The 17,495-nt window shown below is 45.5% G+C and overlaps 8 protein-coding genes across 8 annotated transcripts; 2 read left to right on the forward strand and 6 right to left on the reverse strand.

Annotated features, from left to right (window-relative positions):
* Positions 1-119: 119 nt before the first annotated feature.
* On the reverse strand, positions 120-1,651 carry BGW36DRAFT_396379 (putative flavoprotein; the record flags this gene model as incomplete). The annotated part of the gene is made up of 2 exons (XM_046218150.1): positions 120-1,420; positions 1,483-1,651. 2 exons carry the CDS (start codon positions 1,649-1,651, stop codon positions 120-122), a joined length of 1,470 nt encoding a protein of 489 aa, XP_046073125.1.
* A 948-nt stretch (positions 1,652-2,599) lies between these two features.
* Positions 2,600-3,185, forward strand: BGW36DRAFT_358185 (uncharacterized protein; the record flags this gene model as incomplete). Its single annotated transcript, XM_046213946.1, has 2 exons — positions 2,600-2,653; positions 2,757-3,185. 2 exons carry the CDS (start codon positions 2,600-2,602, stop codon positions 3,183-3,185), a joined length of 483 nt encoding a protein of 160 aa, XP_046073126.1.
* Positions 3,186-3,907: 722 nt separating this feature from the next.
* BGW36DRAFT_294698 (lipase/thioesterase family protein) lies at positions 3,908-5,179 on the forward strand (the record flags this gene model as incomplete). Its single annotated transcript, XM_046211121.1, has 4 exons — positions 3,908-4,134; positions 4,190-4,335; positions 4,395-4,975; positions 5,036-5,179. The coding sequence occupies 4 exons, from the start codon at positions 3,908-3,910 to the stop codon at positions 5,177-5,179; spliced, it is 1,098 nt and encodes a 365-aa protein (XP_046073127.1).
* A 545-nt stretch (positions 5,180-5,724) lies between these two features.
* On the reverse strand, positions 5,725-7,277 carry BGW36DRAFT_396381 (monocarboxylate transporter; the record flags this gene model as incomplete). The annotated part of the gene is made up of 4 exons (XM_046218151.1): positions 5,725-5,921; positions 5,990-6,314; positions 6,383-6,627; positions 6,710-7,277. The coding sequence occupies 4 exons, from the start codon at positions 7,275-7,277 to the stop codon at positions 5,725-5,727; spliced, it is 1,335 nt and encodes a 444-aa protein (XP_046073128.1).
* A 1,084-nt stretch (positions 7,278-8,361) lies between these two features.
* On the reverse strand, positions 8,362-9,720 carry BGW36DRAFT_396382 (Saccharopine dehydrogenase-domain-containing protein; the record flags this gene model as incomplete). The annotated part of the gene is made up of 1 exon (XM_046218152.1): positions 8,362-9,720. One exon carries the CDS (start codon positions 9,718-9,720, stop codon positions 8,362-8,364), a length of 1,359 nt encoding a protein of 452 aa, XP_046073129.1.
* A 1,247-nt stretch (positions 9,721-10,967) lies between these two features.
* Positions 10,968-12,263, reverse strand: BGW36DRAFT_396383 (monoamine oxidase; the record flags this gene model as incomplete). Its single annotated transcript, XM_046218153.1, has 1 exon — positions 10,968-12,263. One exon carries the CDS (start codon positions 12,261-12,263, stop codon positions 10,968-10,970), a length of 1,296 nt encoding a protein of 431 aa, XP_046073130.1.
* A 544-nt stretch (positions 12,264-12,807) lies between these two features.
* Positions 12,808-15,148, reverse strand: BGW36DRAFT_293299 (uncharacterized protein; the record flags this gene model as incomplete). Its single annotated transcript, XM_046210988.1, has 2 exons — positions 12,808-13,002; positions 13,064-15,148. The coding sequence occupies 2 exons, from the start codon at positions 15,146-15,148 to the stop codon at positions 12,808-12,810; spliced, it is 2,280 nt and encodes a 759-aa protein (XP_046073131.1).
* Positions 15,149-15,938: 790 nt separating this feature from the next.
* Positions 15,939-16,181, reverse strand: BGW36DRAFT_293526 (uncharacterized protein; the record flags this gene model as incomplete). Its single annotated transcript, XM_046211007.1, has 1 exon — positions 15,939-16,181. The coding sequence occupies one exon, from the start codon at positions 16,179-16,181 to the stop codon at positions 15,939-15,941; it is 243 nt and encodes an 80-aa protein (XP_046073132.1).
* Positions 16,182-17,495: the final 1,314 nt, after the last annotated feature.

The raw sequence follows: 17,495 nt of genomic DNA on the forward strand, positions 1-17,495 counted from the left end.
TGTAAGCGCAATGAGCTGACAACCGTAAGCAATAACCTCTTGGTGCATCTCATATATCCATAGAGTGACTGCGTGAAAACCTAGAGTTTTTTTAGTGCAGTGGTCGATAATCTAAAACATTATCTTAACCACTCCATACCTGTTTCGATGTCTCCCCACCGTGCGACTGCGAGGTCCTTCCAAAAGTATGACCGAGGCCGCCACGGATCCGTAGATGCAGTCTTGGGAAACGCGTCTCCACCTATTTTCACATATGTTGCTGACAAGGCTAAAAATGGACGCTCCTTCAAAGTCTCTCTGTCTTCTGGGGTCATTCGTGGCACTATAACTAAGAAACCTTCTTTCTTCATCCGCGTAAGCAAGCGGCATGCTAGTTGCGCCGTCGAGTCCGCTCCAAGCGTCCAGCTTGCGTTAGAGTAACCCCATGAGAGTACTACATTCGGCAGGCCCTCCACCATGGCCGCCCTCCAAGCGAAGTGATGAGATATGTCATACTCCTCGCCGTCAACAGAAATAGCGATATTACCTGCCGTGCACAGCTTCAACCCTGTCGCTGTTACGATAATGTCTGGGTTCAACTCTTCACCGGAAGTTAGCTTTATGCTGTGCGGTGTAATGGCTTCGATTTTGCTGGTCTTGACGCTTGCTTTCCCACTCCGGATAGAAGAGTAAAAGTCTCCATCAGGACATAGGCACAAACGCTGCTCCCAGGGGTTATACGACGGCACAAAGTCTGGCTCCAGGTTCGTTCCTGGTGGCAGGAGCTTTGCTGTCCTTTGGAGCAAAAGCCTTTTGGCGGTGCGAGGGAAGTGCCGGCAGATTGATACCATGAAGAGGGAGAAGAGTATCCATTTGAGTCGTATTATTCGACTGGACGCAAACATAGGGAGTGCCCTTGAGATAATAGCTTCGAACTTTCCCTCCCTAGGCAGGGAAGCGATATAGGTTGGCGAGCGTTGGAGCATGGTTACATGGGCAGAGTTCGTGGCGAGAGAAGGAAGCAATGTGATGGCAGTCGCGCCAGAGCCGATTATGACGATGCGCTTGTTGGCGTAGTCGAGATCAGAGGGCCAGAACTGGGGGTGGATGACCTTGCCTTTAAAACTGTCTATTCCGGGAATGCTGGCCTGTAACGGCTTCTGGTAGTCGTAATAGCCGGTGCCGAGGAACACGAAACGGGATCTTAGGAATATGTTCGTCGTGGTGTTGGAAGTGATGCTGAGTGTCCAGGTATTGGACAAGGATGACCAGCTCATGCTGCTTACCTGATGGAGGAAGCGTATTTTCTTATCAATGCCTTCTTGCGTCGCCGAGTCTTCTACATATTGGCGGATGATAGAGCCATGAACAATGGACATATTTCCAACCCAGGGCCGCCATGCAAAGCCAAAGGTGAAGAGGTCCGAGTCTGACCTTATCCCTGCATCTCCAATTGTCAGTTGACGCATTAAAATCAGTTACGGATGGAGCGTCAGTGCTCACCCGGGTATTGAAAGAGACTCCAAGTGCCTCCAATTTCATGACGTCCCTCTAGAATGCAGTACTTGAGTTCCGGATTGCGTTCTTGTAGCCGGTAAGCAAAATTAATACCAGATATACCGGCGCCAACAATAATGACATCAAAGTCTAGTTTCTCTTTGTCTGCAGCCATAGTAACGAGACTGGGCAGTTTTTTTGTTTGAATGCTATGCAGCTGTAGTCAATGGGCTTACATTAATAGGGACCTCGAAAAGGCCATATGAATTTCATCATGATCTATGTCATTCTAGTGATTTTCCTACCCCGTTCGCTCCCGATTCTATACTCTCGGAACCGCGGAACCGCTAAACAATAACATTTAACTATGAATATCTTACAGCATGGTGAAATGAGATACGAGTAACGAATTACATATTGAAGATAGGAATATTTATTTACTTAGTCAAATTTAACGACCTTATCCAGCTATAAGCTATGAAGGTCTCGTTTCAGTTGGCGCTAGGGGCCTTATAGGGGACTAGACCTCTAATTCCCCCTCCTGCCTGCCCCAGACTGGTGCTTAGCAATTTAATATACTAAAAAATTCCTCGCCCCAAGCCGCTTATATGCGCAGTGCCGAGTTGGGAGACTTAAAGGGGCTGGCGGAGCCCCTGCGGACCTCCGGCATCCCTCCTCCTCTATTGCTTCCGACCCCATAAATTGGTCCTCCGGGCCTCTAGCTGCCTCCTGCCGCTGCTCCAGGGCCTTAATGGCCCTAGGGTCCGCCAATATGCGCGCTGCAGGGGCCTCTTCGGCCGCTGAAGGCCTACTAACGTTGGCCTCCGAGAGGCCCCTGAAGATAGGAATATACAGAGATAAATTTCGTTTCGGAGACGTATTTTCATATTGGAGAACAGTCACTCTATATACAAGGGCAGGCAAGTGTGCTGGTCGACCCTGAGACATATTTTTGATACATCAAGGTGGTCTTGGCATGACTCCCCGTGGTTTAGAGATAGCTATCAGCTATCGGTCTTTTCCTGCAAACTTTCACAGATTAATCGCTCTTGCAAATCCTTTCTTGACTCGTGTCTGAGTGCTGGACCAAGGCTACAGTAAAGATCTGACCAACTTGCCAAGGATGGCTGCCTCAGTGAATAAGACAACCAAGAATCTCAACGGAACATGGATCTTGGTATGATTTCGATTTTTTGTGATATAGACACGGCTTCTGCATTTTACCCACCAGTACCTAATTCTACTCGAGGCTGCTGCACACTATGTTTATTGACGTATAGCCTCGCAACCAGAACAAGGAGCTCTCCGACTCGGCCGACCCTGGATTGCAGATTCAGGATATCGGATACTTTATTCGCAGTATTATTTGTGTCGTACCCATCACCATCGAAGTTAAGCAATATGAAGGGCTGCCCAAGTTGTCTTCGACTGTTTCGGGCCTCGTTATCCACATTGACATTGACCAAAGAGCAACTAGTGTCAGCCCCAGTGAAGAGCTTCGTTGCTTGGGTAACCTACCTCGAAATCACTCAGACTGGCTATTTGGAAACGTTAAGGAACAAACGTGCCGGATCTCTTTCGAAGAAATAAACGACGAATTCCTTAAGTCGAGCTGGCTAGTCGAAGAATATGGGAAAAGCCTGATACGTAGCTATACTATCAGTGAGGACAAAGGCTGGCAGGTATATTTAACCGCGGGGACTTGGTGAGAAGGCACACTCTCAACTGACTGAGGATGCCGACTCTGGTAATATTTTTACATCAATAAGGGCAACACATGTACATCCTTGTATTGAGACAGATGAGTTGCGGCATCTATGCGTACTGAAAATTCTACCATTTCGTAGTTGGTGGTACAATAAAGCTCTATTTGTAGAAGCGCGTTCTATTCTAGAGCTGAATATTGAACTATTGTCCTTTCTACTGCTCTCTATCATTTGTTATTTTGGCGAAGAAAATAAGGTTATGTTGGATTCGCAAAGTCGATTCAGGCTTGACTCCGGGCTCCAGGCGGGGGTAATAAGAAGCAAACTTAACTACTATGTCAGGTGCTTTGCTTTACAGCGGAGAGAACACGCATTGGAAACACCCATCCGCTATTGAAAACTTGGAAGTTATTCTGCATGACAAACCTTCCCAACCTTATCAATAGCTGTCTGCTTCCTGCTGGGCTATGATAGCTAGTTGACAACGGCTCCGTCGTCGGCTCCGTAATTTAAATGGGTACCAACACTATTCTAACACACCCCGCGTGGTTTCTTCGGAGTGGATACGATTGCAAAGTATCAGTAAGGCTCTGCAGAATATTAGGGCATGTGTTTGGCCTAAATATAATTTGACTGCCTCGAGCGCGTGACTACTCAATCAATCGTTGATTTTGAGATATCACCCAAATCTTCCACGTCAACTGTGGCATCTACAACAACTAATCATGAGTGAGAAGTGTGAACTGGCAAAGTCTAATTCCTCCGAGCAGCGATTATCAATAGCAGAGAAGCTGGATTTACTTCCAGCACTAGTCTCGATCCTATGGGTAGGTTTTATCTCAGTATTTACCGGGATCAAACGAGGCAAGAATGGTACACCTAGCTTTCATCTCCATGTCGCGTATTCAATATTGCGCAAGGCTACAAGGCGATTGTCCCCACTTCAGTTCCAGTGAGTCTGAACCTTGGCCAATCTATCATCTGGAAAATATATTTATTGGTAATAGGTGGATGTCACCACCGACAGACAAAATGTATGAGATATACATGAAGAGGAGGCGACTGACGCCGGAAACAATCATGTTGGACCATGGGGCAAAAGGTCATTGGATCGGGAGCCAAAATGCACCTTACGTGTTGATCTGGTACCATGGTGCGGTCGATGATTAGAACAAGGTCCTTCCTCTTGTGTTAAATGCTCACTTCTTACAGGCGGCGGGTTCTGTTTACCAGCGAATATTGGCTATTTCAAGTTCTGGGCGGATCTCTGCTCGAGCTCGCGGGATTCTGGCAAGGACGTCGCGATCTTCGCCGTGACCTATACTCTGGCCCCGCACGCACAATACCCAGTGCAGCTTATTCAGGCCGTCGAAGCACTGCGATACGTACTGACCATACCACACTACCGCCCAGGGAATATATTGTTAGGTGGTGACTCTGCAGGGGGCAACCTAGCCCTTGGCGTGCTTTCGCACCTCACTCATTCACATCCTGCCATCACAAACCTGAATGTCTCCGAATCTCTCGCTGGCACTGTTGTTATTGCGCCCTGGACTTCCCTTGAGGAGACCGTTGCGGGGAAATACGATTGTACTGGAGACATCATCACGCCAGATGCTGCTAAGCCGTGGGCTTCAGCGTACCTGGGTAAGACAGAGAGAGACTATTACACAGATCCTGTAACGGCGCCCTCGAGTTGGTTCAGTAACTTCCCAGTGCAAGAAATCTTGGTTTTAGGCGGCCAAAATGAAATTTTGCTGCCTTTCATCAAGCAGTTCGTTGTCAAAGTCAAGGTAATATAATCCACCAAGATATAGTGCATTGGAATATTCAAATGTATACTAACTGTATAGACCGGGTTTCCTTCAATTGAATTCTTCATTGGCGAGGGGGAAGGCCATGTAGCTCCGATATACAATCTGTACGTTGGAGATAAGAAAGAAACCAAACAGGGGCATAAGGTGAAGGCATGGCTGAAAAGATTCTTGACTAATTAGAAAAGGTTCTACCACTACGAGAACTAAATATTGGATACTGTAACGATCATCTTCATATGTATATGAAGTGAAAGGTGAATCAAAGAAAGGGAAAGACATGATTTTCAGGATTATCTTCTAAGTTACTGTTTTTTGTAAGTAATTATGAACCTAGCAGAGGTGTCTCCTGTTGGAATTTTCTTCTCCTGGCCGTTGTGTCATCCAAAATGGATTTTACAGGCAATTTTGGACTAAAAATATTATACGTATTGCTCTGGAGGGAAATGAGTGCTACTGGAATTGATAACATTAGGCCATGACTGGCGACGCACATGTAATGTTCTCTTATACTGCTTGTTCACAAACTAACCTTAGGTTGATGATTCCAACCGTAAGACAGTTCTGCAATTTGATATTGAACATATTGAAATGGCAGCTATATATTTAATTCTTGGAAGTTTTATTGTGAGCACGGCGGGAAAAGTCAAGGTCAACTAGATACTACCACACAAGGCTCCACACATAATAATACCTGGATATGGATTGATGGGAAAATCAAGCCCAGTTTAACCAACTATCGCCAAGGATGAAACTCTCGGCAAACAAAGCGTAGTGCCTAGATATATCACACTGGCCACGATGAGACAGACCGCTGTAAATATCTGCATCGGAACATAGTTGATATCGCCCGTGTTGTCCAGCATCCTGCCCGCGATAGGTCCCGTCCCGAGAACAGCGAAAGAAACAACAGTAATGCAAAGCCCTTTCGGTAATCACGTTAGAAATATACATCAAAATGAATAGATAATGTTAGTAGCGAGTAATGCTCACCGTTCCATGTGCCGATAAGTGACGGCTTTGGTGACAAGTGTGATATACAGGGCGAGAACAGTGCTTGTATTGCGCCAGAGAGGAATCCATAGATCACACACCATGCGGTTATACCCGCATTGTTGCGAGTACCAATCCAACCAAAGGCAGTAATAGCACAACCAAATGCAACAAAAGTGAGACTGTTGAAACAGCCCATCTTGGACTTTGCAACGACGGGAAATGCGTAGCATCCGACGAATGCGCCAGCGTTCAGAATTGCTGAGAGATAGAATGAACTACTCGCTGACATACCCCACTGCGTACCATACAGGGAGATGTAGAACTATATGTTATGGATTTGTGTTAATAAACTTGAAATGCAGAGGATACTGACATCAATTCTTTACTTACATACGGAATGTAGATGCCGAAGAAGGTGATTAGGGTTGCAACGGTAAACATTATAGTTCTCCTGTCCGTGAAGAACTGCCTTATTGGAATAGGCTGTGTTGGCAGACTAGGAAAACGAGGCTGGATTAACAGTGTAGCAGCAACCATGCAAGCCAACTGCATGAATCCAATGATTCGCATAGTCCAGCCCCAGGAGAGCCCATTGTAATTGATGAGCTGGTTTACTAAGATCGGCCAAATGACTCCTATAGCATTAAAAAAATAGATGGCGAAAAGTTAGTAACTAGATCCCAATCTCATTAGAGTGTAGGAAAGATGCAAACTAACCGCCGACATTCTGGCCAGACATGACCAACCCACCAACAAATGCACGCCGTCTAAGGAACCATTGAGATTGAACAGCAATAGCTGGAGTAAAAGAAAAACCAAGACCAATTGCAGAGCAAATCCCCTGAGAGAGGATAAATTGGTAGTATTTCTTAGAGATGGATGCCATCATTGTGCCGAGCACCGTGAAAACTGTCCCCGCAGCGAGTGGAAACCTGGGTCCACGGCTATCCGAAAGCCTGCCAGACCATAATCCAAAGCCAAAACAACCCCAGATTTGCAGACTTCCAATCCATGAGATCTCACTCGGCGTGTATGTAGACAGTTCTGTGGTGCTATAGTAGCTCTCGAACACCGAAAAGCCACTGATGACTCCGATAGTTGAGAAGAGCGTCAACCAGCCAGCAAGCACAGTGAGCCATGCCTTGTGCCCGCCGTCAGGGAAATAGAGTTCGGCAGATGCAACATCATTACCAATTGAAGTGTTTGCTAGAGAGCTCTCCAGTGGAAGCTCAGCCGGTTCTAAGGTGTTCTTACCTGCGGGACATTTCTCAGGGTCTACAGACATATTGGGCACTGACGGAAGGAAAATACGCTCTCGTGTGATCCAACAGGGATTCCTATATCACAGGTAGCATTTAAATACCAAGTGCTTGGCAGCATATCTATCATGTTTATCATATCTATCTCCTGCGTTAATTTCCCAGCTGGAGGGATGATAAGCTTTTTGGTCCCACTGCGCGCGTCGGAGCCGCTGCCGGGGCCGCTTTAGCATCACATAACCTTGAAGGCAATGTCTGGTCAGAGCGGCAAGCCATTTTCCCATTTCCCATTTCCCTCCTTCTTCAAATTCCTTCCAGCAGTGGGATAGTTAGTGTGAGTAATTTATAGGTAGATCTTGGTTTATCCAAAGGTCGAGGGGGATAGACTGTGACTTCGTGTATTAAAAGATTATATCAATGGCCAATCATATCCTCTTTTGTGACAAGCTGCGAAAGTCATTATTATATTATTTTCAATCTTAATTTTTTTTTTGTTTATAAACTAGCTCCTCAGGACCTACATAGAGTAGTGAAATTAATGAGCCTGCTGTAGTGTCTATATCCTGTTCCGGATTAGTTCTATATAAGTCTTGACTCTTCATCCCATCTCCCTGCCATGGTATCCTTCCATGCTGACATGATTTCCACTGTAAGCTTTTCAATTTCTTAATAATAATTGACCTTGTTTATTGTTGTTATATATGCATATCAAAGTTAGCAAAAAACAAGCCTTTTTCCCGTCGCTAGTTCGGTAAATAGGCCTATCCACCGGCCACCTTACCACATTATCATGTCAGTAGGAAGGTACGAACGGAACGTGTCGGAGATAATGATAACTACATGGGGCAGTTTGTCCCTTTCTTTGTATCTTTAGTCTCCTAGTAGGGCTACTTTTACTAAACCCAGAATAAGCCCCAAAATACAAACGCCACCGCTACTGCTCTACGAGAGACTCTAGAAGAAAGATTATATAATTAAATCATTTCAATAGCGGACTGGAAGTTACATATATCTGCCAATTTATTGGTTTTCTAAAGGAGAATGATAGCGAAAAATAAGAATTCAAACCATTTGGCCTAACGTAGTGCATTTCCAGAGAAAATACTTGCGTTAAGCTATGAGAGACTCGACTATTTCTTCTCGCGGAGTACCGAACTTCTCGAGGGCGCTGTAAAAGACATTAGGCGCCGCCCAATCTTCAGGTGCAAAAACGCCAGCCCGTTTCTGGCCGTCCTCAAGTGCCATTATTATGAAGGCAGCACATGCATTGCCAGTAATAGCTGCCATGTCCTTCATTAGGAAGGAGTCTTTGCCACATTTTGCTGTCCGCTTGATCACCATCGCGGGGTGGCCATTGCGAGTACCCACGGCTCGAACGAGAAGACTGCCACGGTATTGCGCTGTCTGGCCGCGGACGGAGGAGATAACAAAGCTCAGAATCTCCCCAGTTGTGCATTCACCGCTCCTAATTTGATCAATCATGCCCATGAGAGCGTAGCGCCATGGCCCTAAAGCATGGGCACCGTATGATACTAGCTGCCACAGCTCCTTGACGCTGATATCCCCACCGCGCATGTGTGCGCTAAGTCCACTGAACATTTCAGTCCATCCACTGGTGGAGGGAGGATTATTAATCAAATTAGATACGAAGTCGACGGCCTCACTCAGAGATAGTGCTTCACGACGGACTGCAACACCAAGCCCACGAGCAATGCCGTTGAAGGGCGCGGGATCTAGGCCACCTAGGCAACGAATTCGACTAGCACTAGGAAAGATCCGCGGGAGAGTAACAGGCTCTGGATGTGCTGTCTCATGCAAGAGTGTCTCTCCAACATGACCAACCATAGGAGCATACGCTGTCTCGACCCAACTTTCATTAAGAGTCGGTTTATTATTAGCCCAGGTTAAGCAAGGACCGGCAGCAATGTGCATGAGATGCTCAAGTACTGCTTTCCCTATACCTGGACGCTCATCACCAACTAGCCAGCAAATGTCAATGGTGTCAACAGTGTCAAGGTTCTGAGTTGCATCAACAACTAGAACGTTGCTCATCCCTGGCGAGGCGCCGCAGCCAATATAGAACGGAACGTTCGCCTTCTTGGCTAGATCGTGTAAACTCAAAGCAGCCGTGGTACTCTCTACATCATCGTCAAAGTCAAGGTAAGGCACCTTCCGCTTTAGACAGGCCTCCAAAACCGGTTTGGATGTTCGTGAATAGGGCCCTGCTCCAAGAACAACAAGAGAAGCACCCTGAACTATCTCATCCAAAGCGGCTTCATTAAATAGATCTAGCTTTTGGGTGATGACACGCTCGCTGGGCAGCTTGGCGACGAGTGGCTCTAGAGCCTTTGTATTGATGTCCGCGAGAACAAGTGAGGCATTGCTTGCCATAGCAAAACGTTCGATTGCCACACGGCACATTTCACCGGCAGCGCCGATAAAAACAACTTGCACTCGATCGGCAGTCATATTGTTATGATGTGTTTTTTTTTTTTGGTATGGAGCTGAAAAACCTTGCGCAAATCGTTGTGAGGAAGTGTAGGTGAAACGTAAGTTGAGAACTGGAAACTTCTCTTATGTACTTGCCTTTTTATGTCCATAACCAGTCTTATAATTTTATGGGAGCTTATATAGTCGTATTCTAGGGACGGTCTAGCGGGTAAACTCGGCCGTAATTAGAAGATACACAGGTGGAGAAGGCTCGGAGGATCCGGCGGCACCGACTCTAGGCCGGAGATAGTACTGAATAGTGCTCATGATTTTGCAGAATTTTGGCCTTGATGTAGCGTTGATTCTGGCCGTAGCTTTTATTGTGGAGGGAAAATAGAAAAAGACGTGGAAAATGGAAAAGAAAATCGCCAGAAGGTTGACGTTGATCTCTCAGCGTAGTCTCTGTATAGTGTAGCCAAGTTTGAACCCCCTCCGGAATATTCCCTAATTTATGAACGATACATATATACTTAGCAGTAGATAGGACTAGATTCATGAAATAGCACAACTTTCACGATGGAACAAAAAGAAGTCGCTTACGTTTCATCATTGCTGGTACTGTAATCTTTGGAATTGACTTTGTGAAGCGATTACAATGTTACCCAAATTTGACTTATTGTATACTAGAAGATCATTATTAAAATGGAGGAACATGTTTTAATGCCTCAGTAATCTGAGTTTTAAGGCAGAGGGTTCTATTGGGGAGACCCCCTATTAATGTAGTAATCACAGAGTACCTTAGCAGGAGGGGATTGACAAGAGAATAAGTTCTACCATCGGTAAGGAGATGCAATGGATCGTTGAAATATCATATAATGGCGAATACGCGCAACTACCAAAAAGAGTGTAGTCTTCCTTTATTACGCTTCGGATTTCTCTTATGCATAATCGAGCCACCTAGTAAAAAGCAATACTCATCCTTATCTGCTTTGGTAAATGTAGTTAAGGTACATATTGCGTGTATCAAATATATGTATGGCAGCATTGCCATATCTTCATCCATACTACTATAAACCAATAACTTGTTGGTAGTAACCATTAAACCAGATTCTGCAAGTTAAAGTTTCTCTATTTTCTTTGTGGTTTCCTGTACATCCATACTGTTCCATGCATCGCGTTCTAGATAAGATTCATATATACCTCTAAGTTAGAACGGTTATTACCTCCTCTCAGAAACACAAAACAGTGTAAGTGGATAAATTATATAATCCGAATTAATATTACAGCTAAGAAGTAGACAAAGCAGCATACACGTCACGAGCTGCAGCTACACCGGTCTCCAAGGCGCCCTCAATGGCACCAACATCCATAGCCGCGATGTCACTACCAGCAAAGTGTACGAGTCCATGGGGTTGTCGCATTAACGGTGCTGCCTCGGTCAAACTTCCTGGCCGATGAAACATCCAACCGCCCTTGGAGAATTCATCCACTGCCCAGTTATGGCTGGCTGTATCTACAACCTCTATATCAGGCACAAACAGCCGCAATGCTTCCTGCACTGCATGTTTATCATCCCCTTGAATGGCAGCCGCGTCCGAGAGAATACACATGATCAAGGTGTCACCATTATGATACTGTTCAGTTCGAACTGCATTGATGGGATGTTTACCCACAGGAGCAAAACCCGTGAACGGTTCAATATGGCCCTTGACCCTAACCCAGAGCTTGCCACCCATCACGGGGTTTTTTTGGTCAATGAAGGCACGCGCTCGTGGAGACACATCTGGTGTGAACTGAAGGTCTTGGAGTGTATTGAGTGGGAGGGCAACAATAGCTCGCCGAGCGTATACTTCCAGGCCAGCACGTGTTGTAACTTTCACTCTGGTGCCGTCATCGAAGATGGAGCGGACTGGACTAGACAAGTGTAGCTCAGCCTTTGTCTCGCCCATGATGGCATTAACCAGGGCTCTAGTACCGCCTTCAATGCTCCAGAAACTTGCTGTTTCAAAGAACGCCTTATAGTCGCCAAAGTATGCAGCCACACACAAAAGGAGCTGAGCGACTCCCTGCTCTTCATATGAATGAACAATCCCAGATAGGACACCATCTAGCACATCACGCTCATAAGGAGAAAGATTCAGCGACGAAATTCGGTCCTCCAGCGACTGCTTCTCAATATCACTGTTGTCCACAATGGAGATGTCAAAGGGCATGGGAAACCGAGCGCGAGCGTCGGCGACTAGCCGTGCTATTAACGGGTCAACAAGTGAAAAATAATCGGCCTCAGTACCCGAATGCACTTTGTCTTGAGCGAGCCAGTAAACCTTGTTCGCGGTAGGAGGGGGAAATATCGAAATGCCATATCGGTGCAGCTCGCGCCACACATTGGCCTGGGTCCAGTGAACGTATCCGCCGCCTAGGTCAATGTGGCTACCCAAGGCTTGCTCCGTGTAAGTTCGTCCACCGAGCCGATCGCGGGCTTCAATGAGGACAACCGAGAAACCTTTATTGCTGAGATCGCGGGCGGCGATAATGCCTGCCATCCCAGCTCCAATGACTGCAACGTCGAATTGGTCGAGCATGATGAGACTGGTTTGAGAGAATGATACCTAGATCAGGCTGCTCTAGCTTTCCTTAGCTGCGTCCCTTAGATGCACTGTCCTGTGTTTTAAAATGCTGCTCTTCTACACAGTACTCTAACATCCTGGCATTTCTAGTGTTTTAGTATGCCTATTTTTCCTAATACGGGAATAAACCCGAAACAGCCTCCATATGTCTTGACCGCGGCTCCGCGGCTCCGCTGGCGGCTCCGAAGCACACTAACCCTGGTTGGTAACCGTAACTGTGGCCATCGCTGCCAGAGCCTACAAGCTTAGTGATATGATGAAGGACGAGCAGAACAAAAATGCTCCTTCTCGGCCTGGTCTATTATTTGAATAATGAGTGGCAGAACATAGGTTGGCACCTCTAAACAAAGATATGGTAATCCTATAACTACAAAAAATACTCTCTCTGCGGGTACATCTTTTCAATTTTCAAAATTGCTATATATATATTCCTACTCTTATCATTGTAGACTGTAACAGTAAGAGCTAATTCTATGTAATAAAATTATTGTACTAACATTTAATATTCAATATATGACATGTCTGGACAAGTAACTAGAGTCTCTTGAAGCCCACGTAATGCCTGCAGACAAATATTCATCTCCGCTGTCATATCAGCTGCGTGATTCATATCAAGCTTGGCAATCGAACCTTGAACCTCCTCTGAGAATGCTTTAGCAGCTAGCATATGAGCTTGCAGTGGCATTATAGGATACTGTTCGGGGATTAGTATTCTTTCAGTGAGGATTAAAGAAGGATAGAAGCTCGCAGCTTACTGGGTGAGAAGCAATATCTTGCACGTAAGCCTTCAGACCATCCTTACCCTGGAACCCTGGACTACAGACTCCGTGGAATATCGAGGCTAACGTGGAAATATCTCTAGCACTTAGAAGTCGCTGCATCTTGTGGTAACTTCTGTCGTTTCGGAGCACCTCCAATAGGTTATTTTGATTTACAGTGGATGGTTGCCCTTGGAGATGCGTCTCAAGCCTATGTATGATGTCATAGAATATCATGACAGCTAAGTTGCCATCATTTGAGCAAAAGGAGAGAATGTTCTGGAATGTCGAAGATGAATTTTGGATATGCGCCGTTGTTATTCCGTCAAAAGTGCCGAAATTTGATCGCCACAGGTCAATGGTCGTGGTAACCATAGAGTATAATCGGTGAATAGCCGCATACTCGAGGTTTTTCTTCGGACTCTTTTCAGCCGCCTGGGCCAGATTTGCTAGCGACTTCCACAGGACAATGGTAAGTGCTCCTAACTCTCGGAGTTTCTGCAGAAGTGTGTCCTCACAGACGCCATCGCGCCATTGTGTTACGAAGATGTCATCCTTTGTCTTCTCTCGCACCAGAATCGAGTCAAACATCTCCTGTGAACACGGTGATTTATCATTATTGGGGGTTGAAACGGCTTCTCCGATGTTAGAAACGCTTTCTGTGTTGGTAGGAAGCGCATCGGCAGGGTAGAGATCATGAAGTACTCCACTTCTTAGAACGGTTGTCACCACTTTTGATATCTCGACAAGCCACTCAACAGACCCGATCAATTCCCTGATATTCTCTTTTACATGCGGTGGTAGAGCTCGGAGATCATCCTCTGTCCGTAGACGCTTCCGTGCCAGTATACAGAGGATCTGGAGACGTCGAATACCTTCATTCCGACTGTAAAAAGCGTCTTGCTCCATAGTAGAATCATCTTCACCTGACTTAGGGGGTTGGGTAAAGCCAAATATGAGCGAGGAGACGCCATACCGAAATGAAGACACCGCTGCAATATTACCAAATACCATCTGTCTTGCCATTCGCCATGTTGCATATGCAAAGTCTCGACTCTTTGACCTAGTCTCCCTAGAACTGTTTGGGGAAAGACCATGGCTGTCCCTACAAACTGCAAACTGTGCCGATGTAGCAATAGCGACCCATTTGTAAGTTTCGGTGATTGCGGCATCGCGTGAACTTGATATCGCTTTATCCTGAAATAGAGCGTCTAAGATTCTTACCGTACGGAAAGTCTGTGATCTCACAGTCATCGATACTGGGTGGCTCAAGTTTGCGTCCGAACAGCACTGGATCCATCGGTCGGCACGGTTAAGGTATGTGGCCATGTGGGAGCTATTACCCAGAGGAACAGAGGCGGCGATTCCAGAACTATAGCAAGGAGGCATGCTCCCTTGCAAGAGACACTGCGAAACGGGCATGTCAAATATGTCAACGTAAAGATTGAACCTTTGTAAACACGCATCCTTCGCCTCTAGGTGTCTGGCTAGGTCTGATTCAGGCCCCGACAGAGACGGTGAGAGAAGCTGGTGAGGCGGAATATATTCATTCAGAGATTGCTTGTCTGCTCTCGTGCTGGTGCTGGTGCTACTGCCAGGATCGGTCGCGGGAACCGCCGATATTGGTTGCATTCGCTTTCTAGTACTTAGCGCAGACTGTCGTTTCGCGAGCCACGTCGTCGTACAATCCAAGCCTCGCACCTTGCATGTGGAACATGCTCCTAGTTGTTTTTGCTTCTGCGTTACCATGTTTATGGACAAGTCACAGGCCTTTTTCGACGAGCGACATTGGTCGCAGGAGTGGTTTTGCCGGCGAGGGGGCCGTCTTTGGGTGTAGTATGCCTCCCGTGATATGTCCAGGCTATCTTGGAAAGTATCTGCAGATGTGTGACATGACGACGGGTCCAAGGGAGCAGTGTCCAGATCATAATGTCCGGCACTCTGGGGTAATCCATCCAGATCTGCTTCATTGACACTCCCTGGAAGAGCCGGCAGGATTGGATATGACCATTGCCATGCAGTAACATCGAACTCCTGTTCCTCGTTATTTTGCCAATTAACAAAGTTCCAGGGAAAGCCCATTTCTGGGGTCCCTGTTGTGGTCATATCCTCGTCTCCTGTGGTCCCCAGTGGTGTTGGCATTTCCAATTGGAATAATCGGCCCTCTAAGCTAATTATTTAGCGGATTCGCTGTGACGAGAGTTGAAAGGGTCTATATCCGCGTGAGATTGTTGGTGGGACTCGTGTGGCATTATTCCTTGTTCTTGAGGCACAGTTCGTGTTGGGGGAGTGAAGTTACGACTTTATTCCTGGTGGCAATTGCTGCTAGAATTAATAGTGGCTCTGGCTACGCGGGGTATGCAGGCTACCGCCAATTATCTGGCAAAGCAACCAGTATTTTAGCTTTGTTCCCAAAGTTAGTATTGAACTTACCACATAACTAAAAAGTACTTATCTGGTTTATCTTCCCCTCCCTGACTGCTATCTTAGACGGCTCCGGTCAATAACTTTGGTCTGCTCTTTTCGACTAAGTAATAATAGATAAGGCATTGGGTTAACAGGATTCAAGTTTTAGCACCCCCGTCACTAGTTCAGAGGATCTTAGGAATAATATCAAAAATAGATGTAAAATATCTAAACTATAATTAAAGAATGACTATAATAAAAATATAATTTTTACAGTTGGAAAGTAGCTGTAGAAATGACGCCGAAAATGACGGCTAGTGGGAACCAGTTTTAGCGTTATTTCTACATTCCGACCAACGATTATGATAAGAAGCGAAAATGAATTTAATTAGAACCAGCATGATTTCCTGCCAAGTCTTGCCCTTCCATCAAATATTTATTCTCTAAATTAATGTTTATAAGATCATCAATAGCCCTGATAGGTGTTTCTATCTGTTTTTTCTGCTGCTATAAGGGATATCTGAAATTCTGGATTCATGTCACTCTCTTGGATCACATTCTCATTTCTTAAAAATTTCAGATCAGCTTCAATAAAGGCGGACTGTTTGTCCACTGTGTCCTTTGTTTCCCGCTGTAGTGCATCAGAGATGGTGCATTCTAAAATGTCGGCGAGCGGTACCCGGACGAAACTATTGCTTTCCAGCGACATTCGCTGCCTACCCCTAAAGGTGCGTGAGAACGAAGTTCAGATGAAAGAGAAAGATAGAAAAGGGAGAGAAATACGTGAAAAATGCCATGTTCCATGTTCGCCGCGTTGTAGGTTCCATGATTTATCCCGCAATTGAAGTATGAGTAGGTGTAGGAAATCAGTGTGGATATTGAGCATTTTTGCTTCAAAATCCCCATTACTATCTTCGATGCAATACAGCGACAGGTTTTGACGATGACGTAGTGTTGAAGTGAGAAAATTCAGCACAGCTTGCAAGTTTTGATCCGAATTCGTTATTATCATTTGTCAAAACACCCTCTAGCCATAGAAAGGGACTGTAGTCGACCTACCCCTACCACGTGTAACCCTGAGGGCATTCCGGAATACTTCAATGACCAAATAATAGATTTAATCGAGGTATAACTGAATATAGCTTTCAAATGCACCCCATAATCCAGGCCCATCATTCTCCATTGAGCGCATTTCTTCCTCATTCCAACACCGATATTCTTAGCACCCGTTGAATTCGTTCCGTAGTACCGGCAGAAAGTTACATATGAGCTGTGATTGAACTGAAGACAGTGAGAAGAGTGGAATTATTCAGTGGAAGTAACAAATACCGACTGCCAGAGCATGCGTGTTTTTGTCACGCGCTGGCTCTCCACTGCTATGCTAATCGTTTTGAATCTCATAATAAATTGAAATTTATGTCCAGGCTATTTATAACCTACTCATGTACAGGTTAAACTAGTAATTGGATTTCGCTACTAATTCGCGTGAGATATCATTGATTCACGACACTAGAGATATAAAATATTCCCATGGCATCCTAAGCTTCTTACTTCGTCCAATTCCCGCTGAATAGCAGACAAAGTGTTTAGAATCTCTTTCTTTCTTTCTACATTGGCATCCCCAAAACCTGCTTGAACCTAGGATTGCTGGAATTTCATCATTAATGCATTTAATTGTTGCTTGAAGATGACTTTCGGGGACTATGCCGATACAATAGCGGCGCAATTTACTAATTCCAATGAGGTTAAAAAGGGGAAGAGCTTGTTGAGCTGGCGTATTAGGCTCCTGCGAGTATATGGTATTGCTAATGCACAATGTCTTGAGTTTTTGTCTCCCCTTCCACCAGATAATTGCTGTACCGCCTTTGAATTTGCTCAAAACTTCTCGATTTCGAACACTGATGATATGGTTACTCAAACTACCCAGACTAACCTCTAAATATGAGGGGAGTTTCTCATGATGGGGTAATCTCACCGAAATAACCATTCATTCAGCAGCTTCCTGCAAAGATAGTAAGAACGT

The sequence above is a fragment of the Talaromyces proteolyticus genome (assembly GCF_021365285.1).
Source record: "Talaromyces proteolyticus strain PMI_201 chromosome Unknown BGW36scaffold_5, whole genome shotgun sequence".
Lineage (NCBI taxonomy): Eukaryota > Fungi > Ascomycota > Eurotiomycetes > Eurotiales > Trichocomaceae > Talaromyces > Talaromyces proteolyticus.